Genomic DNA, 27,853 nt, shown 5'->3' on the forward strand with positions numbered 1-27,853 from the left:
ACACGCAGAACCTTAGTTCAGTTTTCTGTTTTCCTGCAGAATATTTCTAATAAACCTTGTAAATCAGCTACAACAGATAAGAATACACTGATACTTAATGCAAATATGCCTAATTTCCACTGGACTTTAAATATCAATGAATGGAGAAAATAACATCATCAGTTTTATGTTAAGTAGATTTTTCAGTACATGCATAGCTTGTATAAACTACTAAAGAAATCACAGGAAAGTGCAGCCATGTGAAGAGCTACAAAAGGAATAAAATGATGATTGTTATTTAAAAATGTACACTAAAGTAGATACAAAAGCCAGGAGTGTCAAATCTAAACAATTTATTAAAAAGAGATGAGATGATACTTCCAGAGTTTAATGACCCACAACTCTTCTCAAAAAAAAAAAAAAAAAAAAAAGTATATTGAAGGTTGGGGGCTTTACCTGGTTACAGGAAGTCAAAGAATACAGAAAATAAAATTGTCACAGCACATTGTGCTGAGGAGCACACAGCAACAACTCCACAAGAGTCATTACTAATCCTAATCAAGAAAGGCTTAGATTTTCTAATCATACTTCTCTACACCATTCTCAGGAAGCAATAGCAAAACAAATGAAGAAACACTTCACTCTGGAGAATATGCTAATGAGCAATCAGTTGCATAAAAGAATAATTTTAACCTAATGAGGTTTCCTAATGAGGTTTTCAAACATTTTATTTTACCTTAGTTATGCCCTCAAAAATAATTCTAGCAATATAATCGTTAAATAAAATTAAGGCTATTTGCAAATTACAGTGGATATTAAACCTTGGTAGCCAGGGAATCATGTCTGGTTATTATTTTAAAGGCGATTAGTAGCAAAAAATTTTAGCTTCCTGGAAACAGCTATGTAGTTTACAGTTTAATTTTACTAACAAAATTTAAACAGTATGAAAGGCGAGTATCACTCTGAAATACATGTCAGAAGTAATTTTGAAATCTTCAATCCCCAGAGTCTAGCATAGGTTACCCTACATACAAAAAAGGATGTTTTCCTTCCAACCTTCACCTCAGTTACAATTTTGCAAAGCTAATTATACTTAAGTATTGAGAACTAGCATAGTGAAATTTTGCTTGCTGCCATTCTGATTCATTCAACACTGACTTTAGGCTTTCTGGAATTGTTCTCCAATATCGTTTCATAAAGGGTCAGAAAATGCCCATTTTGCTTAATACCATCATTAAAATAAAGTCATGGGACAATCAAAAGCTGAGAGTTATTGAAGTGTTATTTATGAGTGTGCTAAAATGTCTTGATCATCTTCATGACTAACTTTGTTCTAATCCAGTTACAGAAGCTTTCAAAAAGTCACTGCTCTCAAAGTGATGAAAAAAGATTGTTTACATTGGCATCACAATTCAGCATGCAAATTAGCCAGTACTGATCAGAAGCCAGCTAATCTTCTAAACCGCTTGCAAGAAGCATGTGAACAGGGTGAGTGTATATCATGCAACAGCGCAGACTACATCAAATGCTTTTCAGTTTTGTTAACACAGAAGAAGCTGTAGATTACTTACCAAACGAAAGAGAAATGAGCAGTAGCATGAAAACAAACAAAAACACAGCAAAGCCAAGAATTAAAGCATAATTTCAGGAGGAACCATCACTCACTGCAGATTCCATCCTGCTTTAAGTACAATAGAGACTATTCACACTTCCAGCAAACTTCCAAAAAAAGTTGCTGAAATTCTTCTATTAGGTTGGGTATACCTGAGTTATGCAGAAAGCAAATCTGGCCACTTAGAGAAAAGGAAAAAAGCAGCTGCTCTGTTAAAATTTTGTCAAAGTTAGGAAGACATTAAAAGGTCTTCAGTATAATTTAATTCAAATCATCTTTAAGCAGCCACTACACAAGCTTTCTCAACTGAAATCTCACAGCATTTACCAGTTCAGACAATGACCATTAGTATTTGGCATGAAAGGCAAAAAAAAGTTTGTTTGTTTTTCCCCCTTAATTTTAAGTTCTTAACTCTCCATTCCAAAATGGAAAGGCAGGAATGTGTTGTTGTTTTTTGTTTGTTTGTTTGTTTGTTTGTTTTTAGCACTAAGTCAGTTTGATGCCCAGTTTCTAACTCCCCACAGTTTTCTTAGCTAGTGAAATAACTGATGCATTTCTTCCACACAATGTTTGACTTCTTCCAAAGGTTTGACTTGCCATGAAGCTTTTTACACATGCCATCAGGCTAAGCTCCATCCTCTTGGAAAGTATAAAAACACATCTCTTCCTTTGATGACTAATATCAGCTATCCCACAAGTTCAGAGGCAACAGGTAGTTGGATTCAAAAATAAGAACTAAAACAACTTTTTTTTTTTTTTTTAATTTCTACACAAGGAAAAATTAATCGCATTTTAAAAAAATCTAGTACGCCATCATGTGCCCAAAGGTTAAGCATCAATAACAGGAATCTCTGTGCCAACTCTAGAATTCAGAATGCTCTTCCACTGAACATCTGGCTTCCTGCACACCAGGATGCATCCTATCAATAAGACTTTTTTTTTTTTTTCCAGTCACTGGAAAAATCCATACATAATCTTCAGGAATCCACATTAAAATTCTGAAGAATTTAAAAAAGCATATGTGTACTGTTACTGGTAAAGGCTGTTAGATTTATTTCTCTCACTACATCAAGCAAAGGGATTTAGCAAAGATTTCCAGCAAAACAAGATAACAGATCCTAAGAGGTATATTATCACCTTTTTTTGCTCTTCAGGACAGGATACTGGCCACTGTCAGACAGAAATAAGTAGTCATTAAACAACTGTGTATTATTACAGTAAATTATCCCCATTTTTAAGACAGCACTAAAAGGCACTCTACCATGCTTCTGGCAGTATATGTCTGTAGGGAAGGTATTTGTTCATATATTATTCTCAAGCAGTGCTCCTTATACTTAAGAAATGCCTGCTGAAAATCAACTGTCTTTGAGGAAGAAGTAACCAGCTCTGTGGACACGAGAGGAGCAGTGGACACTGTTCACACCTTGGACATTCTCACATCTGTAGTGGTGAGACATGGACTGGTAAGTGAGCCAAAAACTGTGGAGATAACCAGCTGACCACGAGGCTCACAGATGTGGATGGGGTTCTCCAGATGGAAGAGCCCCACACAATAGGACAGGCCGTGGGACTGCTGAGGAAAGAACAAATCTGCAGAAAAGCAAGTGGAAGTCTTGGTGGATAACAACAGCAGTCTTCAGTGTGCCCTTGTGGCATGTGTGGATAACCACATCCTGGGCTGTATCAGCATAACAACCAGGAGGCCACGGCAAGAGATCGTTCCTCTTGATACGGCAGCTGTCAGGCTGTTTGGGGTCTTGAGTCCAGTTCTGGGCTGCTTGGGACTGTACAGACACTGACATACTGGCAAAAGTACAGTGGTGGGCCAAAAATAAAAACAAAACTAAACAAAACAATTATATGACTGGACCAGAGGAAGACCCAAAGACAGCTGGGTTTGCTCAGCATTAAGACAAGAACATCACGAAATCTGGTGTGGTCTTTAGCATCATAACATGAAGCTACAAAGATGACCAAGCCGGGCTCTTCTCAGAGGTGCACTCCGACAGGTTGAGAGGCATCTGGTACTAGTTGAAACACAGGAATTTACAGTCAGATATCATGGTATTCCTGCCTTCCCATTAAGGTGGTCTGGAATAGGGGCCCTGGGAAGTACCATTCTTCATCCTTGGAGATATTCAGATCTTAGCTGGATAATATCCACAGCAAATCAAACTAGTGAGGTCCTTCCAACCACTGTTATCAACAGCTTCTAAGCAGTAAACACGTTTCGGTGTATAAAGCTCAGCAAATAATCTACCAAGAATTCTGCTGAAGTTACTTACGTATTTTTCCTAGATGAAAATAGTTGGTAGATATCTTTAATACCACCACTTTTACAAGAGCTAAGTTCTATTATTATTATCTTTTACTACCTGGCTTTAGTGGTATCTTTTCCTCACCAATGAAGGTTATGAGATAAATTAAACAACCACCTGTAGTACCAATTTTATTCTTAACTTGAGCTTTTGCAAAAGGACATAACAGCCAGTTCTCTCCTTATTTTTCATGGTAAAAATTCCGTCCATGCACCATTACTGACCTGCAGAACTACTGAACGCAGTCTTTCACAGCTGAATATCAGTTACGTCCTGACAATTACCTTATCTACAAGGTATTTTAGTACCTTGACTGATAAAACTCATTTGCTAAGGTATAAAGACTTAAATCCAACTTAATATTTAAGACACTTTCATAACTGATTCCATAAATAGCCTCTATGTCTGTTACAAGGGCAGGGAAATAAATATTCCTTCCAAAGACTTCTGAGTAAAATTTGGTGTTCCACAGTCCTACCATCAAATGCTTTAATTTCTCCCTGTCCTCACCCATTAATTGCCACATGAGGCATCCCAGACAGTGTAAACTTTTACAAACCAGAGTTCTTACCTGCCTTTGTTTTCGTTCCCTTTTGCTTTTTCTTGACCTCTTCCTCCAGTAGGATCCCATTCAACATAGTTTTCTTCAACTTTCAAGTTCAGATGAGATGAAGTATTGTCCAAACAAAACACAAATGCTAGTTAAGACAAAATGTGAAATGGTGAAGTAGTACAATGTTCTCTGCCAATGGTGGCTATTCAAAGAACATAATGAAAGTAGTAGTAAAATTATAGCAGAGTAGCATTTGACTTAAACATCACCTTGTTAGTAATTGTTTTCTCTAGTTACAGCCTACTTCCTTGGTTCTCATAATCATGAATGTTTTAAAAAGCCACACATTTTCTACACTGTACAGCACTGATTCTCCAACAATACATTTATGAGGACTGCAAACTTGCAGAATAATAAACTGACAGGGTAAAACATAAGCAGAGTTGAACTGTGAAGTTCACTGCAGATATCAAAACACTATTAGATGCATGAAACTAGAAGTGACCTGGTATTTGCTACAGCCAAATTCTCCATCCAAGAAAGCAAAATTAATACAATGTGCTAAGTCCCTGAAAGATGCGTATTTATAGACTATTTTGTGAGTGTCCTAATAGCATCAGATATTATAGTCTAATGCTGGAAGAAAGCGTACTCAAAATTTTATGAGTTTGGAGCTAAACACAAGTTTGTTTGTTTGTTTGTTTTTTAAAAAAAGAGGTAAGCACATTGATGAGGATTCTGAGTTTCTGTGGACTGATTAGTAAAAGAAAGAGAACTAGATGCACCGTTAAGGTGGACAGATGCACTAAAAATTACATTGGCAGCTTAATATCTACCCAAAAAAATCAAAATCAGAATTACCTTTCTTGTGTTGGAATCAAGAATTGAAGTAGCTAGTAAATATATCAGATTCTATACATATGAGCACCATACACTGGCTGTACTTTAGGAAAGTTTCAAGCCTTGCGAAGCATAAGCAACACTTATGTCAAGTGCCAGAGTAAAGCACACATGCCACGGTTGTTTGTATCAGCCATTTTGCCCTTTACTCTGCAGACTTTAGTATAGTTGAAGCATCAAGATAATTATTTCCGGCATAACAGTTAAGACTTGTGTTCTATTACAAAGCATCACTTTGAAGAAATTAATCTAATTTATTTTCAAAACAACGCCAGGATGCCCCCAGCCTCAGATCAACTGATTTCTTATACAGTGATGTAACTTTAGCAATTTGGAGCTGTTTGTTTTTTGAACATTGACCATAATTAGAATCTACAGCTACCAAGTCAAAATCTGCTTTTTAGTACCTTCCGTTTACAGAAATGTGTTACCTGTCAGATGCTACGTACCAACAGAAAACTACATGAACTGCACAGATGCCCTAAGAGTCCTACTGATGCTCAGCCACAATGTTCTTCCTCTCTCATTAACATATTGGCATGATGTAGTGGCACGTAATAGTGTCAATCCACAGTTCAAAGCAATTAACGTTAAGCTCCATTAGAAAGCTAACATATTTTTAGCATCTGAATGCTCAAAGACCTGCTTTCTGGCAATATGCTTTTTGATCTTTTATAGGAATTGTTTTCCTTTTTGCTTAGGATGCTGCTTCTATACAAGCATTGCTGAGAAGTGACTTAAATTACAAGTTCTTATATGACAGCAGGACAGTACGTGCGAGGTTTTTGCTACATTCGCGGTTAAAAGTCTTTCAGGTTTTACCTTTGGTTTCCAGAGTCACAGGATCTGAGTAGTCCCCAGCCAGAGCTTTGTTGCAAGCTTGTACTCTAACCGTCACGTATTTTTTATCAAATTTCAGACCTAAAAAAGTGGGTGTTGAGAAAATTGAATTAGTACTGACAACTTTACCAGACTAGGACATTCCATATAGCTGCCTTCCACTTATTTCAATTTGCAAAAAAGCAAGCTTAAACATATCACCATGAACTTCAGTTAATGTGTGCATTTTTACAAAACATCCAACTCCGTATATGAGGCAGAGAAGTTATTGTACAAAACACCCAAGACCAGTATGGAACAAAGCTTCATTGGTTACAGAAAAATGGGTATTCTGCAAAACTTCCAAGCATAGTAAGTTTTATCAATATCTTGTGATTCTTTTTTGAAATATTTTTTCAAGTAAATAAACAACCTTTACCTGATAATGTATATACATAATCCTTAACATAGTCTATCACTTCCCAAGGCTGTTCATCCTTAACTCGAGCGAGCCCATCATAGTCGGTTTTCTTATACTCTAGAACAAAGTGATCAACTCTGCTGTCTTCTTCAGGCATTTTCCATGCTACTGTTACGCAGTTATCAGCAACCAGACATGCTGCTGTATTTATCTCTGGAACTTTAGGGACTGCAGAAAGACAAGTATACAAAACAACTCAGAGAAGAGAACAGACTTAATATACTGTGGTCTCCTTGTATTTATAAAGAGTTCAGAAACTGTCCTTAGCCCACCAACACTCATTCTTTTTAGTGAATGGATTCCATTATCAAAGCACAATAAAAGTCTAGGCATATCGTTTTTACTCAATATGCATCTTACAAAAGAAGAAAAACATTACCAACTCTACAGTTAACATTTGCATCTTAATTCCCACATTTATGTTTTGTTAGTAAGTTGGGCTGATTCTCTCCTGGAAGCGGTAACAAGTACATGCTAGAGCAACAAGGAATCATGAGCCTGCAATTACGAATGTACATTTAAATTAATGCTACAAAACTTTGTTTCTCTAGAGTCTTTCAAAGGCAAGGAAAGCTGCATCCCTGCAACAGTATCACTTGGTTTGCTTCCACCACCACAGACAATTAACAGGATAATAGTTTCCACTAGCCAGTCAGCAAGCTTTTTTTCCTCTTCAACCTTTGTCTTGAAAGAAGGGGAGAGAATTCCAATGATTCACTAAAGAAAATACTGTAGTTCTGTTTATAAACAACAGAAATTTAATTTTCATTAAATCAAAGAGCACTTCAGTCACTGGAATATGTTTTTCAGAAGAAGGTATTTACAAAATCCCTGGTGTCCAAGTCCAAGGAACATCTTTGCTGGAGGACATGGAAACAAGATGTTTTCTTGTTTGCAGTTTTTGGAAAAATGATTCAGTGTCAGAGCAATTGGATAGTTTGGCACTACAATAGAAGAAAGCAAGATCGATATCCAGACAGTTAGAATTTTCAGTTTGCAGATGAAAGGCCCAAACAATTTAAATTTGAAAATTTGATAAGGAAAACACATACATAAGAAGGTTCATACTAAATAAGTTCTTCATCCAGATACAATACTTTGTTCGTGATTGGTGTCAGATCTTAATGCTCCAATCCTGTCAAGAAGACATGCTGTGATCAGCTGACCTAGCTTGTTCCCTTATCTATCAAATACGAAGCAATGACTGACATCTGGAAACTAAAAATGCAATGGCAATTTGTGCCTAGACACTGCTAGCTAACTAGAAATATGACTGGTAATTTATTAGGGCTGTATATAGTGTATCTACAAGAAAAATGGGCAAAATGAAAATTGATGCTGCTTAATCCTTAAAAGATTTGGATTAGGATTTAGATTTGGATTTACAGATGAGAATTTACGTCCCTGCCAGTAGTATTCTTTTCAACATATTCTTGGTATCAGTCAAGGGCAAAGTGGTTTAAATAGGAAAGAAAAATGAGTAACATACATGAAACATACACTGAATACAGCATCTAAGTTCACTTGTATCAAACAGTAACGAAGATGCATCAATTGTGATAATGTCCTGGTTTTAGCTGGGATAGAGTTTAATTTTCTTCATGTTAGCTTGTATGGTGCTGTGTTTTGAAGATGAGAAAAATGTTGATAACACACCGATGTTTTGGTTGTTACTGAGTAGTGCTTACACAGAACCAAGGACGTCTGGCTTCTCATGCTGCCCTGCCTGTGCATAAGCTGGGGATGCACAGAGAGCTAGGAGGGGACACAACCAGGACAGCCAACCCAAACTGTGACCAGAGGAACATTCTGTGCCATGTGGCACCATGCTAAACAAAAAACAAACAAACAAAAAAGCAGAGTTGGCCAGGGGGATGGGTTGTGTTGGCAGCTGCTCAGGGACTGGTTGCGCACACATCCGTTGCTGTGGTGAGCAGTTGCTTTGTGCATCTGTACTGGGTCTGGCTGGGATGTTAACTTTCCCGGCAGCAGCCCATACAGTGCTGTGCTCTGCACTTGTAGCTGGAACAGCAGTGTTATCACACCAGTGTTGTGTCTACTGCTGAGCAGCAGTGGCACAGCATCGGGCCTCTCTCTCACCCTCCTAGGGGGTGGGCAAAAAGTGAGAAGAGAAACATCACCAGGGCAGCTGACCTAAACCAATCAAAGGGATATTCCATACCATGTGGTGTCACACTCAGCAATAAAAGGTGGAAACAGGAAGAGGGGAGGGGTGGGCTCTCGTGGTGAAAACGTCGGTCATCCCCTGAACACTGGCTCCATGCATTGAGGCCCTGCTTCAAGGACGTCATCAAGCATTGCTCATTTGTGGGTGGTAGAGGGTAATTTCTTTCCTCTGCACTTCTACACAGCCTTTACTTGTTTTGTTTTTCTCTTTTTTTCCCGTTCCCTTTTTTCCCTTTAGTTAAATTGTTCAATTAATAATAATCTTTCCTTAATAATTATTTTTCCCTTTAATTAAATTATCCCTATCTCAACACGTGAGTTGTGCTCTCCTTTACTCCCTCCCCTCCCCTTCTGGGGAAGAGTGAGAGTGGTTGTGCTGGAGTTCAGCTGTCTAGCACAGTAAAACCACCACAGCATCACTTGTGTTGATTTTTATATGCAGAGAGGTAGAAGGGGAGGGGGTTGTTTTGTCCCCATTCCTTATTAAACTGTCCTTATCTCAACCCACAAGCTACTGCACTTTTTACCTTTTTTTTTTTTTTTTTTTTTTTTTTTTTGAGTCTCTCCCCCTTCCCACTGTGGGGAAGTAAGCAAACAGCTGTGTGGTGCTGAGCTACTTGCTGGATTAAACCACAATAGAAAACACCCAAAGTTTCATTGCTCCAGTAAGATGAACACTATCCCATATTTTGGTCTGTATCACCATTCACATCAAGTGATGTATTAGCTTACAGTTCCACGTACAATCTATTGCATATTACTAGGACTTTAGTGTGTCACTAAGCATCAAGCTACCAGGTACAGTCTTCAGAAACTTCAGGAAGTTTCAGGAAGTACAGGGGAACTAACAACTCGAGAAAAAAAAAAAAACAAAAACAAACAATGCCTGGAATATTCATTCTCACCTCTGAGACTGATTTTCTGAAATGCTGCATTATATAGAAATCAACACAATAAAAATAGAAAACTCTTTTACCCCCAAGATATTCAGCTTAACATCCAGTAAAATATTTGTCTATCAGGGTGCACAAGGGTATTATTATTTTTTTAAATGTAGTTATTTGTTGAAGTAGTAACAAATTAAAGTCACAGCACACTATTTTACCTGGCAAAAACTTTAGAGCCTGGAGTACATGCCGTTCCAGTGTGAAGTCCACCATCAAATGGCTCATATTATCACTGATGGTTGGTTTCAGACAGATGTGAAATGCTGGACACGCTGTGATTCTAAAGTCAAGAAAGCAGAATTAGCAAGATGTATTTTGCATTAAGACCTGTAGTTACTTTCAAAAACAAGGATCAGGTAATCTGTATTTTTAATTTCAAACTGTTAGTCAAAATACTGTTCTCTGAATTATTACAAAATATCCTGGTCTTTCATAACTGCTCAATGCTTAGCACAGATTCCAAAACACTTTTGCTGATGTTTTGTCTCAAAGACAATATGGTGTGATCTCCCAATGATTGCATTACTAGGCAAAGACATATTAAAAGTGACTTGAGAAAAGCTAATCATCTGTTTTGATGTGCCAGAACCTGAGTTGAAATTAAGAACTCAGATCACTTACTACCTCCAAAGTGGAATGCATTTTCTACTGTTAAGTGTTGCTCTGAAGGCATTTACAAATATCAGTGAACAACCTGGATATTCTGATTTCACACTATATTTCATAACTGAGGATGAAGAAATGTTTAGGTTGCAGACACCCACAACTCCAGAGCATGCAGGAATTTCATCAGCCTTACAAGAGACACTGAAGCACTGCTCCCATCTCCATTTCTTAACTCAGTCCTTACTCCAGATACTCTTTGGACACTCCTGTACTACTTGGACTGGACCTCAACAAAAGGATAGCCAGTCTCTTTTCTGGTTCTTTAACAATGAAGTCATCAGGCCATGCAGCAGAATTTGAATAACTGACTGATTTGAGACAGCATACGGGTCTGTCTTCTGTTTTAAAGACTCTAAACTAGAAAGTAGTATACTCGTCACAATAGAAAGTTAACTACAAGAATTTATATCCAATTTACACTCACAGATCTGTTACATCTTTAGAATACTTAATGCATACGACTTTCTGTGAGCTACTAAGTACTTCACTAGTAGCTAATAGAGATGGTGTGCTAACTACAGTTGTATTAAAGGATGAAAAATGTTTAAGGCAGTGAAGAAAGAAGGAAATATGAAGCTGTGTATTATAGTATTGGGAACCATGAGCCAATTATGACACTGAAACAAACATAGTAAAACAGACAAGTCAGCTGATAAGACAGAGTTGACCTTTTGAAATTCAGTATGGGCTAGTAGCAGACAGATGCCACTGCTTAGTCAGACTGTTAGAGTAGATTTCTCCTTAAGGAAGAAAAATGCTGATTAGCAGTAACAGAACACTATGTAGTAAACCTCAGACAGATTTTTAACTTCTGTTTCGGCACCAGTCTTATACAACCAGACACAGATGGTTCAAAAGCAATAGATTACGCAGCATTTCAAGAAACCAGAAGGAATAAAAGGGCACTTTCTACAGATAAAAAGTATTAAGAATCCTATCACTGCCACTATCCATCTGATTCGTTAATGACTCCAGTTCTTTACTCTTGGAAATGTGAAGATTAATTCCTCTAGCAATTACTAATTTTTCATAAAACTTCAGGGAATTTACACAAAGAGACTCTTCCTTGAAAGTCTGTAAACTGAAAGCAAACCAATTTTCTCAATTGAATTGGTCAATAAGAATAGCACATGCTGGTAGCACCCTGTGAGCTGTCTTTCAAAATGTCATGCATAGCACAGCAAACTTTCTGAACCAGATTCATACAGCATAATTAACTTACGTGACAGAAAATGGCCTTCACATTTATTTTGAAACAGTGAGGTTGTTTTCAAAACAGTAGTTTGAAGACATAGTTCAAAGAAAACCCAGTAGAAACTGTGAATTCATTGACATCAGTCTAGTGATGTCAACATAGGTATTTTAACAGCTACATTCAAAAACAAAGTTAGCTAGCAAAAGTCTAAGTGCAAAAAAAGTTATCACAATATAAAGGGACAGAGTCAGCTTGAAACATAATTCAATTTCTTTTAATAAAAGAACCAGAAGTTTTGCTGCTGCAGGGCTATGTTTCCCTGCATTAAAAACATCTCTTTATTAAGTTATGAAAGATCCATAGCCAGCAAGGTACAACACGGAAGGAGAAGAATAAAAGTTTTGGTTTTATCTCCTAAGTTGAGACATCATAAAGGAACACTTAGGAAAGCAGAGACAATGAATTTCATTTAAGCTGACTATGTTCCATTAAAAATAAATGTATTTTCAAGGATAAAACTAATTCAAAGAGACAAAAAAGGGTAGACTTTGTACTGTACCTATCTTTGATCCGTCTGGCAGCCTTGATGCACATCAGGGAGAAAAGAGAGAAGATAGTTAGTATTTCCATGCAAATCTCAAAGGCAATGCCATGCGAGAAGACCGAGAACAATCTCAGAGTTCTGTTGTTCAGATTTAAGATCACGATGAGTTTATAATTTGCATAAAATTCCCCAAAAGCATGTTAATAGTATTGGTTAGAACTGCAACAATGTATATCACCAGGAAACAAAATCAATCTCAAGAACCACACCAAACCAATTCCAAATTACTAAACTTCCTCTGTGTAACTTTGCCTCTTCAGATTTCTCTGAATCAATTATATTACTCCCCATCACATTTTAAAAGAGTTCCATGAACAAGTTGTTAAAATTTAACTACTGTTACTTTCAGTTAAATCGCAAAATGCTTATTAGTGGTATTTAGCCATACCCCATTTATCTCAGATGTATATTCACAAGTAAGGAAAAAAATAGGATCAATACATTCCTTCTGAAAGTTACTGTACTACTCTGACTGTGCCTCCTAAAAGGTTCTCTCTATATGCCATTACTCCAAAACACAAAATACAGTATTGCACGGCATATAAATGATACTACTGAAGCAAATGCAAAAATAATAATGGCATATCTTAAAGATAAACCTTAACTGATATTTGGAAATTACAAAATCCCAGTCCCTCACCAGGAGGATTTGCAAACCTAAAACAGAATGTTATTGTACAAGTTGTGATGGCTTAGCTAGGTGTGTTGAGTCCGTACAGTTAACACTGCTACTAAGACAGAGTTCATCTTACCTACTTTCCCTTCCAAAAACACGACATCACTAAACCTGTAAGTCAAACAAAAGTGAACGACTTCCAAATGTTTCCATTAAATAAAAAAACACACTCTGTGAGGGGGGTTAAAAAAAAAAACACAGATTTCCCTGCTATAAAATCAATTTTATATTTCCAAAGTGGGAAATAGAAAGAACAAATGTTTATAAAGAATTTAGCTTTAGAGGTAGCTTTGTTTCATGTAAAACAAAAAATTATCATAGGAACTACTACGGATTTTCCTACATGACAGCTGTAGACATGACTGTTACTTACAAAGCCTTCTTTGTAACCTCTACATCTTGTAGAATGTGTGATATTCAGAATTCAATGAGAAATTCTCTGCAAGACAGTCCCTGACTAGCTCCTTCAAATTTAGTTTGTTTCCAGGCCACTGACAAAGAAGGCTTATCAGCCAACCTCAGGTTGGCAGCACAGCAGTGTCAAATCACATCCTACCTAGCCACTGCACTCCCATGTGCTGTTTGGCATTCATGCTCTTTTGACCAGGTAAACTAATTCAGCAGACACAGCCATCAAAAATCTACACCAGAAAAAAAAAATAGTTTACTCTTACGCTAGTTTCTCTTGAACTTACTGCAGGATCCAGAGAAAATGTATACCAATAAAAGGGAGTCAGAGCTGGAGCTGCCCTTTCAGCTACATTTGGCATTCCTATTAGTAGTCCAGAAGCTTTAACGAGCTACTAGCTAAGGCAGTATTACTATGCATGATACACCTGAGACATATTTACAAGTTCAATCTAGGTGTAATTAAAGTTTAAAATCCTAGATACCAGGAGTTCAGTGAAATGGACTTTGGTATCTTAAGCCTCAGATTTAAATTTTTAAATTTAAAGAAATTTTCTTCCAGTAAACATTCAAATAACTTTCCTTTGCATGGTCAGTTGAAAAAAGCATTAGAGATGATTTGTAAAACAACTTAAAATTAATCCAAAGCTGCATTCTACATAGCTCTCAAGAGCTAACACTTCTTTACACGTCACTGTGAGAAGTCAGAAAGTGCAAAGAAAAACATTCAGTTTAAGAATTGTCACTCCTCAAGGCAAATGAATCAAAGCTGACACTCAGAAAGCAACTTCCACACAAACATGTTGCCAAAAGGTACAACTGGCAGTGTAAGACAGTGGAGTAATTTGTGTCTTTGTTCCTCCAATTAAAATGCAGAAAGGCAGAAGTAATTGGTTCTTGGATTTGGATTTGCAGACTGACCCTGCCTGCAACTAGCGTGAGGATTATTTCAGCAAAGTACATTACACAGAGACTGCTGTACCTAGTCAGTGTATATCTAGAAATATTTTATTAGTTTGTAAGTATATTCTTCTTCCAGTCAGACACATCGCCTCTAATTTAGAAATAGCCTGTAACAATGTATGCGTTATTTGTATTAGAACCTCGATGTGTGGCCCAAATCCAGCTCCTGCCTTCGGTGTTTACAAATACATTAGAAGGTATGGAGGAGTACAGGAAGAGCTGCCCTGAATTAAGTTTCATAAAATCTTTCAGATCAGCTAAAGAGTTCAGGGTTGCAAATTAAAGATCCACAGCTTGCATTAAGTTCTGCAAAACAGAAACACATCTTGTCATCTAAGAACAGCTGCAGTTAGAACACAGATGTTTTTTCAAGTGTCACGTAAAGAAGGGCAAGTGACAGGACACTTGCCATGGCTTTGAGATGTGGCCATCACTCACACCAAGTTGAATTTTACAGAGATTTACTTCACCTTCACTTTCTGGGTTGACTTACCTAGCATCAATACAGATTTGGTAAACACTGACTGTTATCTGGAAGAAGGAATTTCTTTCCCTCTCCCCTCACTCTACACAAGAAAATATCTATTTTGTTAGATATTGTATATATTAGCTACCATGATGGACAAATGAATACCAGCCCCACAGCTGAGCATGTAAGGTCTCAAACATTTCTACACATACAGTTTAGCATTATTAAGTAATATTGATACCAGAATTGAAAGAAGGCTGAAACAGGTTAATGTGGTTGTGTATTTATACAGGGCCTGAGTGTAGGCTCTGCTTTTTTTTTTCTTCCCAGCCACAGACCCTACACATCTGGAACACAGCACCAGATGTCTCAGTTGGGTCCACAATGGCCAATGCTGAAAACAGCCTGATACAGATGTTCAAGTTAACCCTATATTTCTGATTGAGTTACTAAGGCTGCAAGGAATTGCCCAGAGTTGTACAGCTATGGTGCAAGACCCTAATACTAAGTGAACTAGAACACATAAAAAACTTCAGCTTGTTCATGCAGTTCTGTGAATTCTCTCAATCACATTTGACCCTGGCCACAAATTAAACTTCTTTGAATTCCAGACATTCATAGAATAGGTTGACAAAAGAAAATTAAAACTTAAGACTACTGACTTAACTCCTCTACAGAGCATTAACTGTGGTTTTTATATGCCTTGTAAACCTTAGAACCAGTATTCCTGTTAAGTTTGCAGGGTCCAGTTCCGTAACGCAAAGGCTGTTGCAAATTGAGCCAAATACCAACACCTGCTTAATGCATATCCATTTAATGTTCTTTACCTTTGAGAATTCCATGGGGTTCTTAACATTCAGTATCGTTGTTGCACATTCCAGCAGCTCTTCAGAACTCTTGAGTGCACTGCTACACTGGACAAGCTGATTCTGAAGCAAAATAAGAAAGTCAAAGTAATTTGATGTATTCACATTAAAAAAGTGATTTGCAAGCTACCATAATAGAGCTACACAACTTTGCTATGACTTCCTGACAACTTAGAAGTTACCTTAGCTAGTCGAGGCTATTACAACTGACATACTCAGTGTTAGCAAGAACTTCACTGTGCTTGACAAGTGCATGGTGTTTCATGGCATGTGCTATAAATCCAAAAGGGAAACAGCTTAGCAGGTGGTGCATGCAGAAGCCTAACAGACAGACTTGATTTTTAAGGCCTGTTTCTCCCAAAATTAGGATATCATAAGCAATGAAATGCCTAAATCCACGTATACCTCTCTTTCTACTTAAAGAAGTTTTCTTCACCAATGAATTGATATTGCCTAATGTAGAAATGATGTTGAAAAAAGGAAGGATAGTTTCTCTCCTGCAAGCTCCAAAATTGGCATAAGATAATCCTAAAAAAGAACGCTGCAGTATAATGTATGGGGATAGAGGAACGGGAATAGAGAAAGAAGGGAGTAAGAGAAACTCCTTTCAGGGTTAACTAAAACACTATTGCTAATAAACTATTTACAGTAAATAAAGTAGTCCACACTGAACTTCTGATATTACAAACTATGCATATAACCCCTAAACAGAATAATTTTGAGTATTCCGCAGGACTCTGAACATACAAAAAAGGTCAAACAAGATGCGTATTTTAAACCTGCCAGCAGCTTTTGTATAGCTGTTCAAGATGCATTTCAACCCACATGATATTTATATCCTTTAGTATCTCAGAACAAATCATCAAGTAACTAATTTTCTCTAAAACACCTGGGAAAGGACTAAACAAGACTCCGAAGTAGTCACTGGCTCAAAAGCAACTAGAAGTTGCACCAACTTTGAGAACAGACAGGTCTCTCAGGCACTTCACAAATGTAACTAGTCTTGGCAAGTGTCCTGGTTTCAGTTAGAACAGAGTTGATTTTCTTCCTAGTAGCTGGTGGAATGCTGTGTTTTGGCTTGGGATGAGAAGAGTGCTGGTAACACCCCAATGTTTTAATTGTTGCAGAGCAGTGCTTATACCAAGCCAAGGACATCTCAGCCTTTCGCTCTGTCGCCAACGGGCAGGCTGGGGGTGCAGTAAGAGCTGGGAGGGGACAGACCCAGGACAGGTGACCCGAACTAGCCAAAGGGGTATTCCATACCATCTGGGGTCATGCTGAACAATATATAGGGGTGGCTAGCCGGGGGGAGGGGGCCGGACTGCTCGGGGTTAGGCTGGGCATCGGTCAGCGGGTGGTGAGCAATTGCATTGGGCATCACTTGTTTGTACATATTATTAGTAGTAGTACTATTATCATCATTGTATTATTATTATTGTTATTATTATTTTCCTGTCTTATTAAACTGTCTTTATCTCAACTCACGGGCTTCACTTTCCATTTCTCTCCCCCGTCCCAGAGAGGGAGGGTGAGGGTGAGTGAACGGCTGCGTGGTGTTTAGCTGCCGGCTGGGTTAAACCATGACAGCAAGTGGGGTGGATTGACCTTGGTCAGCCCCCAGGTGCCCTCAGATGCACCTCAAATTCACTGCTCAAGGATAAAGTAGCAGCAGGGAGTAGTTAACAGCTGTTAAAGGTTTACACACAGTTTCCAGGTAACTCCGGAAGCACGCAGTTAACGCGAGCTGTGATTCATCTAACACAGTTGCTCTCCTCTTTGGAGGATATTCAAAGCTGACAAACCTAGATATACTGCAACGCTGCCAAAATGTCCCAAGCAAACACCTCAAAGAGCAGCAAATGCCAGAGGCATTTCCAAACAGCTTTGCAGAAGTGACACAGTAACTGGGTGCTTATATGACCAGTTCACATATACATCACTATTTGAGAACTAAAAATAAGTACTTCAGTGTCATTAAAATACACAGCCATAAAATTAAAAAAAAAAAAAAAAAAAAAAAGTACTTTCAAAGCAAGGGCAAAGAAGAATTTCTGTTTTCCAGCATTAACTTCCAAGGAAATTATTTGTGAAGGACCAACCTAACAAGTAAATCCTAAGTCATTTAAACTATTATCATCGAGGTTGGACTCGATGATCTTGAGGTCTCTTCCAACCTAGAAATTCTGTGATTCTGTGATATTATGCAAAGTAATTCAAGTTACAGCTTATTCTCAAAGGCATCTACCCAATCAGCTACAGAATTAGAGTATAAGCACTTCAAGGAGACAAATTAAGCAAGTCAATTCCTTTAAACAGGAATTGTAGACCTTACTGAAGCTCTTTGACTTCCTCTAACATAAGTTTTCAGTTCCAAACAAAAGGTAATGGTTTGGATTGATACATTCAGCACAAGTCTTCCTCTGTTAGAGTGGTAGATTGACTGTTACGAAAAGCACTCTTGCAGTGCCTTGGTTACAGAGGAAGCTTGATCTGTCATCAAGCAGAGAAAATATCCCTTATGCCTGCAGTCAGAGAACAGCCTCAGCTGAGAGATGAGTAGAGGACTTCATGACATCAGTGATCTGCAACGTTCCGATCGTCTTCATCCGTGCCTGATTTAAATAGCAGCTCTCATGTTTAACACGGATACCAGGCAGCGATTCATGGTACTACTGTACAGCACTGATGAGCCCTCAGAATGTGGCTAAGCCACACCCTGTTTGATCAAATTAGATTAACCACCAGAAAACTAACAGATATTAACAAAATTAACAGAACACTTCTCAGCAGTCAAGTCAGACAATCATAAGAGTAACTACTAAAATAATTTTCCCCTCCTGAACAATTATTTGCAAGACTAACTTCAGTTTTGCTTCACTAGAACATAAAATAATTGATACAAGCCACAGATGAAATTCTTCTATAACTTATTTAAAGAATAAGTGCTTCTCAATAAATATTTAAAATTCAGGTATTCATCGATGTGTGCAGACCTATGTCTGTTGAGATTCTTCTGAAGGACTTAAAGCAGAAATACAAAAACGGAGGCAGGAAAGTAAAACTTATATGGTGTACCCATTTTGAAATGATTTACACCACCAAGTCTATGGTATGAGGATAAAGCAAACCTTATAAGGAATCCTGTGGAATTTGTTTTAAGAAACAGTTCCTCAAGTTTCTTTAAACTGTCTGGCTAAGTGAAGGTAAATTTTCTGAATAAAAAATGGACCTGAACAGGCTTAAGAGCTGGGCCTGTGTGAACATCATGAGGTTCAACAAGACTAAGTGCAAGTGCAAGGTCCTGCATCGCAGTCAAGGCGATCCCAAGTACAAATAGAGGCTGGGCAGAGAATGGATTGGGAGCAGCCCTAAGGAGAGGGACCTGGGGGTGGTGGTTGATGAGAAGCTGAACACAAGCCAGCACTGTGCGCCAGCAGCCCAGAAAGCCAACCATACCCTGGCTGCACCAAAAGCAGCGTGGCCAGCAGGGCTGGGGAGGTGATTGTCCCCCTCTGCTCTGCTCTCCTGAGACCCCACCTGGAGTGCTTTCAGCTCTGGGGCCCCCAGCACAAGAAGGACATGGACCTCTTAGAACGAGTCCAGAGGAGGCCACAGAGATGATGAAGGGTCTGGAGCAGCTCTCCTATGAAGACAGGCTGAGGGAGTTGGGGTTGTTCAGCCTGGAAAAGAGAAGGCTTCGGGCAGACCTTACAGCAGCCTTCCAGTACCTAAAATGGGCCTATGGGAAAACTGGAGAGGGACGCTTTGTCAGGGGGTGTACTGATAGCACAAAGGGTAATGGCTAAAAGAGGGTAGATTTGGATTAGATATAAGGAAGCAATTCTTCACTCAGAGGGTGATGAGGCACTGGCACAGGCTGCCCAGAGAAGCTGTGGATGCCCCATCCCTGGAGGTACTCAACACCAGGCTGGATGGGGCTTTGGGCAACCTGGTCTGGTGGGAGAGGTCCCTGCCCATGGGAGGGGGTTGGAATTAGATGGCCTTTAAGGTCCTTTCCAACCCAAACCATGCTATGATGGCAGCAAACATAACTAAGTCCTTCTCCATCTGTAAGTTATAGGTTGTACCACTTTCTATCAATATAACTATGTCCAGAACATAAACGTACTAGAGACCGTGAAGAATCCTAGAAGAGACCAGAGAAGCACTTACACGAAAGAAGACATTTACCTTGTAGTCACTGTATTTCTTGCAAGACTACCATAGCCTCATTTTCAAGTTAAGACTTAAAATAGCAATTTAAAACTACATCTGAAAATTTTTGCAACTAGATAAAAGAAATTTTATAGTTACATTCAGAGCTTGAATTTTTTCAGTCCTTTCTTGCTGAATAGCGTTGGCCATACTCTCCTTCACCTCATCCAGCACTGAATGCACAGCATCAAATTCTTTATCCAACTCATGGAACACATTAGAAGAGTTTACCTAAAAAGAGAATTGAAGACTGTTGCAATTTTTACTGGAAACCATGCAGACTAGCCTTTTAGGCAGAAAATCACATTGCTCACCCAAATACACTTTGCCAAGACCACTATATACCTTGTTATTGCTCCTCACTTTAGCAAAGAGGAGAAAACACTAAGAACAATAGATACCTCCTAAGCAGACATAACATCAGGGCACTAGCAGAAATCCATGAAAACTTCTGTGATACTCAGAAACCTGCACAGAACCAAATTATATGGCAACTTTGTTCCATGCTAAAAGGCCTTCGTTTCCCTCTTGCAATTATATCGTAGCTACCTGATGCTTTTAAAGAGGCAGATATCCAGTTTCAGATAAAATAACTTCCTGCAAAACTATGAACTGCATTTAAAGGAGATTAAAAATCTGCTGGAGTACTTCCATTTCAGCAATTAAATCGGCTCAGCTCTAACAAGAAACAACTTGTTGCTTATTGACAGGCTGCAGAAAACTGAACCTAGAGCAAAATGCCCTAAAACAGATCTAACTGTTGACTTAAGCCCAATAATTTGCAACTACTAAAAAGGGAAAGAACAAATAATTTCCCTGAAGTATCTAGATGTTCTCATTATCCAATCTGCCAAACAGATGTCTGAAAGAACAGACTACCTGTAAATAACAGGAGTTTGAGGTCACGCATCAGAAACAGATTTTCTCTTCCAAACAAATCAAACCCCCCAAAGTAGTGGTTTTTGTTTGTTTGTTTTTCCAGAAAACCAAAAACACTATACCTTTCAAATGGAGGTACCATTATACCTTCCACTTCAAAAGTAACGTGTTTTCCTATGTGGTTCCAACACAAAGTTATAGTTTAAGTTTGATTCTCATAGCCCATTCCTTATACAGTACACAACCACTTTACAGCTGACAAAAATGGAAAACTGGTCCTTTTTGAGGTACAGCCTATGAATCTTAACATAAATACCTGTACGTTTCTTATCATTTGTTTCAGTATGTCAATAAAGTTGAAAATTTCATCCTTTTTGTTCGCTAGAGTAGAGACAATCCTTTGCAGATCCTCCTAGAATTACAAAAACAAATAAGAAGTTGCAAAAGGACATCGGTCATCACCATTTCAACACATATGGAAATTCGTAACACATGTTCTAGTTGTGGCAGATTCAACTCTTCTGACAAGAGATCACAAGATATACGTCGTTAAAAAGAGTATCAAAGATCTACGTGTTCTACCAAATTAAAGATCTTCAGTTGTTCGTTTGAGAAAATTCAAGACTTTATTCTGCAGTATACTATTTTACGTTTTGCTACCCATATTACTGAAATTCCCAAGTCATCTAATCAACCAGACCAGCTACTGTCACCACACTCTGATGATAGAATTAGTGCTGCAGAAGGTCCCTTGCTGAACGAGGCAGGTGTCGTGGTAACGGGAGACACCGAGAATGCGGAGATACTGCATGCTTTCTTTGCTTCAGTCTTTGTTTGAAGGACTCTACCCCCCCGGGACTCCTCGACCCTGGAGGGAGGAGAAAGGGTCCGGGAAGTGGAGGTCTCCCCCCTTGTTGACAAGGGAGTGGTTCGGGAGCGTCTGAGTGGGCTCAACTCAGGAAGTAGGAAAGGCTGAGAGACCTGGGTCTGTTCAGCCTGAAGAAAAGAAGACTGAGAGGGGATCTCATCAATGTGAATAAATACCTGAGGGGTGGGAGACAGAGGGATTTGGCCAACCTCTTTCCAGTGGTTTGTGGGGACAGGACAAGCGGCAATGGCCACAAGATGAAGCACAGGAAGTTCCGCACCAACATGAGAAAGAACTTCTTCACAGTGAGGGTGAGGGAGCACTGGGGCAGGCTGCCCAGGGAGGTTGTGGAGTCTCCTTCTCTGGAGATACTCAAGGAGACTCTGGATGCCTACCTGGGCAGCCTGCTCTAGGGAACCTGCTTTGGCAGGGGGGTTGGACCCGATGGTCTTTCAAGGTCCCTTCCAAACCCTTTGATTCTGTGATTCTGTGACCTGTGGAGTACAACTAAGAGTGATTTTTAAACTTATTCCGCAAGTTGTAAAATCCTTTGGTAAACACTTTGTATTGTCCAACTGAGAACAGCCTCAAAGACAGAAGTGTACTGCTACCTGGGAAAGAGAAACAAGATTTCATATCTGTTGTATACTACCTCCAGCCACTTAAAAAGAAGTAGATTAAGCTTACAAAATACGCACTCAACATGCAAAATTGTTAGGGATATCACAACAGTTTTTTTAATTAAACAGTCTAACAAATTTAATTTTGCTAAGAAGTCACTCATTCAAAGAATGCGACAAAAACAAATCAATGCTTGGTACTTAAAATTAAGTCTAATTCTACAGTTCAAGTTCTGAACAGATTGGAATACTGAACGTGTACGTTCTAGAAACAGATCTGAATCTAAAATGCTGGATTTATGTGGCTTCTTAAGAAAATGAAGCTATCTTAATTGAAATTAATCAGTTGGACTGAGTTTCAAGTTGCCAAGCTTAGCATTGTAACAGGACAACATACAGGAAATCAAGGCAGGCAGGGAGCTAATAAGCACACCTCGTAAACACCTAGACTACCCAAAAGATGTCACAAAGGTTCGTCCCCACCCCCTCCCATGAGCAATTTCTTAATAACCATTTACTACTGAGCTAGTTTGCAAAAAGCAGAAAGGATGTTTTATTCTTTCATAGCACCCACTTAGATGTGCGACCTGCCTTACAAGCAACTTCTCCAACAGTCCTAAGGCTGTGTGTTTTTTTCCTGTTTTATTCTTCCCTTCCTCAGCATTTCTCAAAGGACTCTCTACAATGTGCTTACCGTTACCCTGTCCCATTGCCTTTTTGCAGTGTCATGCTCTGTATCGAACCTCTAGCAGAGGAAAAATGCAATTCTACTGCTTTACACAGCATTTCCACAATGCATGTTGTAAAAGACACAAGGCGACTGCTAGCAATAACTGGAATTAGGACTGTAAGGAGAAGAAGCAAGGCCAGACTGGCTTCTTTCAGAAATGCTCAGTACAGTAAGCCTTTATCACTTCCTCACAGAATCTGTTCACTGTTTGGTTCAAATAGAACATATTTAAAGACACCTTTGTACACAGGCTGCCAGATGAGATGCCATCATCCAGCCAGCTGCTTCTGCCTTCAGTACTGACCAGAAGCAATTGTTTTTGCATGTCAGCCCACAGTTAAGCCTTAGATCCTATAAACATAACTGTCAATTTGGATGAACAAGAAAACTCCCAATCCTCTTTCAAGCAGGATTTTAGGGCTTACTCAGTTCTACCATGTGGAAAAAAAAATAGTCTTCTTGTACATGGTACTGGACCATGCTTTGGGTTTTTATAGCTGTGTATGACTAAAGGAAAAGATCTGAAGAGTGCTTGTGAAGCCTTTGCACAGCCGATCTGACATACACAGCAGCAGCTCTAAGATGACTGTCAAACAAGGTTTTTACCACACCTAAAGGAAAACTGACCAGTGAGTATGGATCTTTTTCAGCCAGACACACGTTTCTCCAAACAAAAATTATACCAGGTTTGATCGAACTTGAACAAAATTAAGATGTTTTCTGCAAACACAGACGAAAGAGGCCTAAAAATACCCACCAACAGCACACAATATTTCTTTCCTGAAAGAGGCCTACAAGAAAGCATGGGAGGGACTCTTCGTCAGGGGCTGTAGGGATAAGACAAAGAGTAATGGCTTTAAACTAAAAAAAGGGTAGGTTTAAACTAGACTTTAGGAAGAAATCCTTTGCTGTGAGGGTGGTGAGGCACTGGAACAGGTTGTCCAGAGAAGCTGTGGCTGCCCCATCCCTGGAAATGTTCAAGGCCAGGCTGGATGGGGCTTTGGGCACCCTGGCATCCTAGTGGGTGGCATCCCTGCCTATTGCAGGGGGCTGGAGTTGGAAGATTTTTATGGTCCCTTCCAACCCAAACCCTCCTATGATCCTATGAATTTATTGCCAGTTAGTGACAGATTAGGAAAGTGAAAAATAAAAGGGAAAAAAAAAAAAAAGTGAAAATTAAACTAAGGAAAAAAAGAAACACCTGCAGCACCTCCTGCTGCACTCACCTGGGGGGCTGCAGGGCTGCTTCCCTCACATTTCCTCACTCCTTTCTCCCACGACAGCTACTGCAGAGCATTTTCTGACTTTTCTTAAGTAACGTTATCACAGAGGCACCATCAAGATCGCTGGCGGGCTCAGCTTTTGCCAGCAGCAGGCCCATTTTGGAGCCGGCTGGCACCGTCTCTATCTCACAGGAGGCCAGCTCAGGTCTTTCCTCACAGAGGCCACCCCTGCAGCCTCCCAACTACCTTGCTGCTTTAATTCAATACACCACCAACACCCAACCCACCAGAACAGAAGGCCAGCTTTCAACTGCTAGCATGTGCTTTCCAACCATTAATACCCACCGTGCTTCAGCTTTACGCCCTTCGCTTGTTGTCTGAACCTAACACCCTCTTTACAGAGAGCGGACGTGGACGTGGCACCTGCAAAGCAACGGCGTGCTGATGGGCACATGAAAGGGTATGAAAAAGGAGATGGAGCCCTGCATCATGTGGTGCCTCGCAGCCGTGCCAGGAGAGCAGCAGCCAGACCACCTCCCGCTCCCCCAACAGCCAGCACCCGGCGCCGCACAGCACCTGTTGAGGCAGCCGGGGGGGGGCCTCATCGAAGCCAAAAAGCACGCCAATTACAAACCAATTACACCAGTTTCGCTTCAGAAAAGCAAAATTTATTTTATTAAAAAAATAAAAAAATAAGACTTTGCTTCCCCAGCCTCTACGCATTTGATCTCCTGCACTTCTTATACCCCCCCCCCCCCCCCCCCCCACCCGCCCGTGACAGGACCCCCAGAGCCCCCCCCCCCTCCCCTCCCCTCCCCTCCCCGTCGCCCTGAGGGCGGTGGTGCCGGGACTCACCCTCTGCTCGCTCATGGCGACCACCGCGGCGGGGGGCGAGGCGGGAGGCTGCTCCGGGGCGTCAGGCTCCGCCACCGATGGCTCAGCCACGGCCACGGCCGCCGCCCCCGCCTGTGCCAAGCCGAGGGCTCGCCAGGATGCCGCCCGGGCTTCTGCACATGCTCGCGGGCGGCGGCCGCCCTAGAGCCGGAGGGCGGGGAGGGGGGCGGGAGGCGGCGGCGCAGGGGCGAGGCGGCGCTGGGGACCCGGGTTCGAGACCCGCGCCCGGATCGATGGGTCCATCGCGGCCGCGGCAGGTTTCCTACATAACAGTGCAGGAAACCTCCCTAAAGGCACTCTGGTCTCCGCGAGCCCTCTGTACCCCTATCTGCAATCCTCTGTCTGCCCCGAGGAGCCCACAGGGTGCAAGCAGGCCCCGCGGCAGGCATGGGGGCTCGGCCTCCCCTCCTTGCACACTCAAACCTGCACCCACGGCCAGCCATGGGTGAGGGGAAATGCTGGAGGAGAAAGGTGTCAGGATGTATCGCTCTGGCCTCTCAGCACTGCCTCCAGGTCTCCCACAGCTACCTTACCTGGCAAGGGACAGGCCAGGCCCTGGTGGCCATTTGATCATTTATGGCACCTTCCAGCTATCCAGTATTTCCTTTCCTCCAGGCAACATCCACAACCCGTGCTAGTATTTTTCGTGGCTGCACCTGCTTGAATTGTTCCTGTGAAGATAAACCGGTTATTTTGTCCTGAGTTAATTGTTTCTGTGTTCCTAACTAATAATTTCACATGCATTGCTCTGTTAGCATTTGCCCCAGCGTTTTCCCGTCATCTTTGCTAACAGTCCACAGGCCTAAAAACTCAACAGAGAAATTCAAGGAAACATCCCTCGCTTTGTCATGCGCAGTTTCACTTTATAGGCTCATTTTATGCTTCTCACAAATGGAAATTTCATACAAAAGATCAGGAAGAAAAATCATGGCTATCAGTGAAGACTGCCTGCTTGGGCTGACACCTCAGTCTGACAAGAAACAAGGAGTCTTACATCTGCAGGGGAAACACTTACTGCTGATACCAGGACATTCTCCCTCGCTACCCATGGCAGAGCAGCCCAGCTCTGTCTTGCACGCCTGCTGATTTTGCTAGCCCTGAACAGAAAAACACAATAGGCTTTGGGTTGAGGACACCTCAGAAATCTCTTGGATTGTTTCAGACCACCTCTATGGAAGTCAGCAGCCTGCAGCTGCCAGGGTGTGTGGCTGGTAAACACCCCTGGCAAACAGGTAAGCTGAATGATGGCTGGGACTGCTCCATTGCAACCCTTCCAGCCATCTTCCCTTTGCATACATCATTTCTGTTCCATACCAAACCAGCAGCAAGCAGTTCCAAAGTTCAGAGATATTTCATCTTCTTAGTGATTACATCCTTTCAGAATAGGACTTTTTCTTTAAAATTGCACATACCCATTGTGTCTTCCTAAGGGTAAAAAAAAAAATACTAAAACAGTAAAAGTATTGTAGGCATATACACAAATGTAAATACACAATTTTCATTTTTATTTATGCATACACTTTACATGGATTAATTTTGTGGTTTTGGTGAGAGGGCCTGTGCACGCTCCTGGTGTTCTGCATGTTCTTACAAAGGTTGTTACCTGCATGTGCCCCCAAACCTGCTTCAAAACGCTTCTGAAGTCTCAAGAGAGAATATTTCCTAAGCCACTCAGCTAGTGCCCTTCTGTTTTTCTCCAGACAGCCTTCTAACTTTTAGATTCTGCAGTTATTTACTTTCCCACTTATTCTTGTATATGTGAGCTTCAGGCACTAGACACGGCTGCCCTCCCACAGATGCCACTCTGTCACACACCTGCACTTCGAGTCCTCTCCTCTATTTCTTGTTGTCGGTGCCTCTTTCCCTCGGGGCAGTCTCCCACACATGGTTTTCCAGCATGTGCCCTGGTGCCAGAGAATCACGGTGGCTTTTTTTGTAGCTGTGCTCTGGGTCGCAGTCTTGTTTGAGTCAGTAAGGCAATAATAAAAACTGTAACTGGTGTCAGAGAAAACTGAACAGAGATGGTTTTTGCATAGTTTTGGTGCAATTAACACTAAGGAAAGCACCACTTCAGTGCCCAGAATTGTCACAGAGTTCATGAGAACTAGAACTGAAATCAAATATCACAGAATCACAGAATCGTCTAGGTTGGAAGAGACCTCCAAGATCACCGAGTCCAACCTCTGACCTAACACTAACCAGTCCTCCACTAAACCATATCACTAAGCTCTACATTCAAACATTTTTTAAAGACCTGCAGGGATGGTGACTCCACCACTTTCCTGGGCAGCCCGTTCCAATGCCTCACAACCCTTTCAGTAAAGAAGTTATTCCTAACATCCAACCTAAAACTCCCCTGGCGCAACTTAAGCCCATTCCCCCTCGTCCTGTCACCAGGCACGTGGGAGAACAGGCCAACCCCCACCTCGCTACAGCCTCCTTTGAGGTACCTGTAGAGAGCGATAAGGTTGCCCCTGAGCCTCCTTTTCTCCAGGCTGAACAAGCCCAGCTCCCTCAGCCGCTCCTCGTAGGACTTGTTCTCCAGGCCCCTCACCAGCTTCGTCGCCCTTCTCTGGACTCGCTCAAGCACCTCCATGTCCTTCTTGTAGCGAGGGGCCCAAAACTGAACACAGTACTCGAGGTGCGGCCTCACCAGAGCTGAGTACAGGGGGACGATCACCTCCCTAGCCCTGCTGGTCACACTGCTTCTTATGCAAGCCAGGATGCTGTTGGCCTTCTTGGCCACCTGAGCACACTGCTGGCTCATATTCAGCCGACTAT

The 27,853-nt window shown here is 40.7% G+C and overlaps 1 protein-coding gene across 2 annotated transcripts in view; it reads right to left on the reverse strand.

The window, feature by feature from the left end:
- The window catches only part of FSD1L (fibronectin type III and SPRY domain containing 1 like), a 30,515-nt gene extending 5,347 nt beyond the window's left edge, over nt 1–25,168 (reverse strand). For both annotated transcript variants that reach the window (XM_084305202.1, XM_084305201.1), the window contains exons 1-10: nt 25,034–25,168; nt 21,054–21,149; nt 19,958–20,089; nt 15,605–15,706; nt 12,217–12,239; nt 9,955–10,076; nt 6,621–6,830; nt 6,185–6,283; nt 4,481–4,607; nt 2,729–2,761 (exon numbers count right to left, since the gene is read on the reverse strand). In XM_084305202.1, coding sequence (XP_084161328.1) covers nt 2,729–2,761; nt 4,481–4,607; nt 6,185–6,283; nt 6,621–6,830; nt 9,955–10,076; nt 12,217–12,239; nt 15,605–15,706; nt 19,958–20,089; nt 21,054–21,149; nt 25,034–25,048 — 959 coding nt within the window. In that variant the 5' untranslated portion in view covers nt 25,049–25,168. The remainder of the gene's footprint in view (nt 1–2,728; nt 2,762–4,480; nt 4,608–6,184; nt 6,284–6,620; nt 6,831–9,954; nt 10,077–12,216; nt 12,240–15,604; nt 15,707–19,957; nt 20,090–21,053; nt 21,150–25,033) is intronic.
- Between the last annotated feature and the right edge of the window lie 2,685 nt (nt 25,169–27,853).

Source organism: Netta rufina (genome assembly GCF_964035555.1).
Source record: "Netta rufina genome assembly, chromosome: Z".
Classification (NCBI taxonomy): domain Eukaryota; kingdom Metazoa; phylum Chordata; class Aves; order Anseriformes; family Anatidae; genus Netta; species Netta rufina.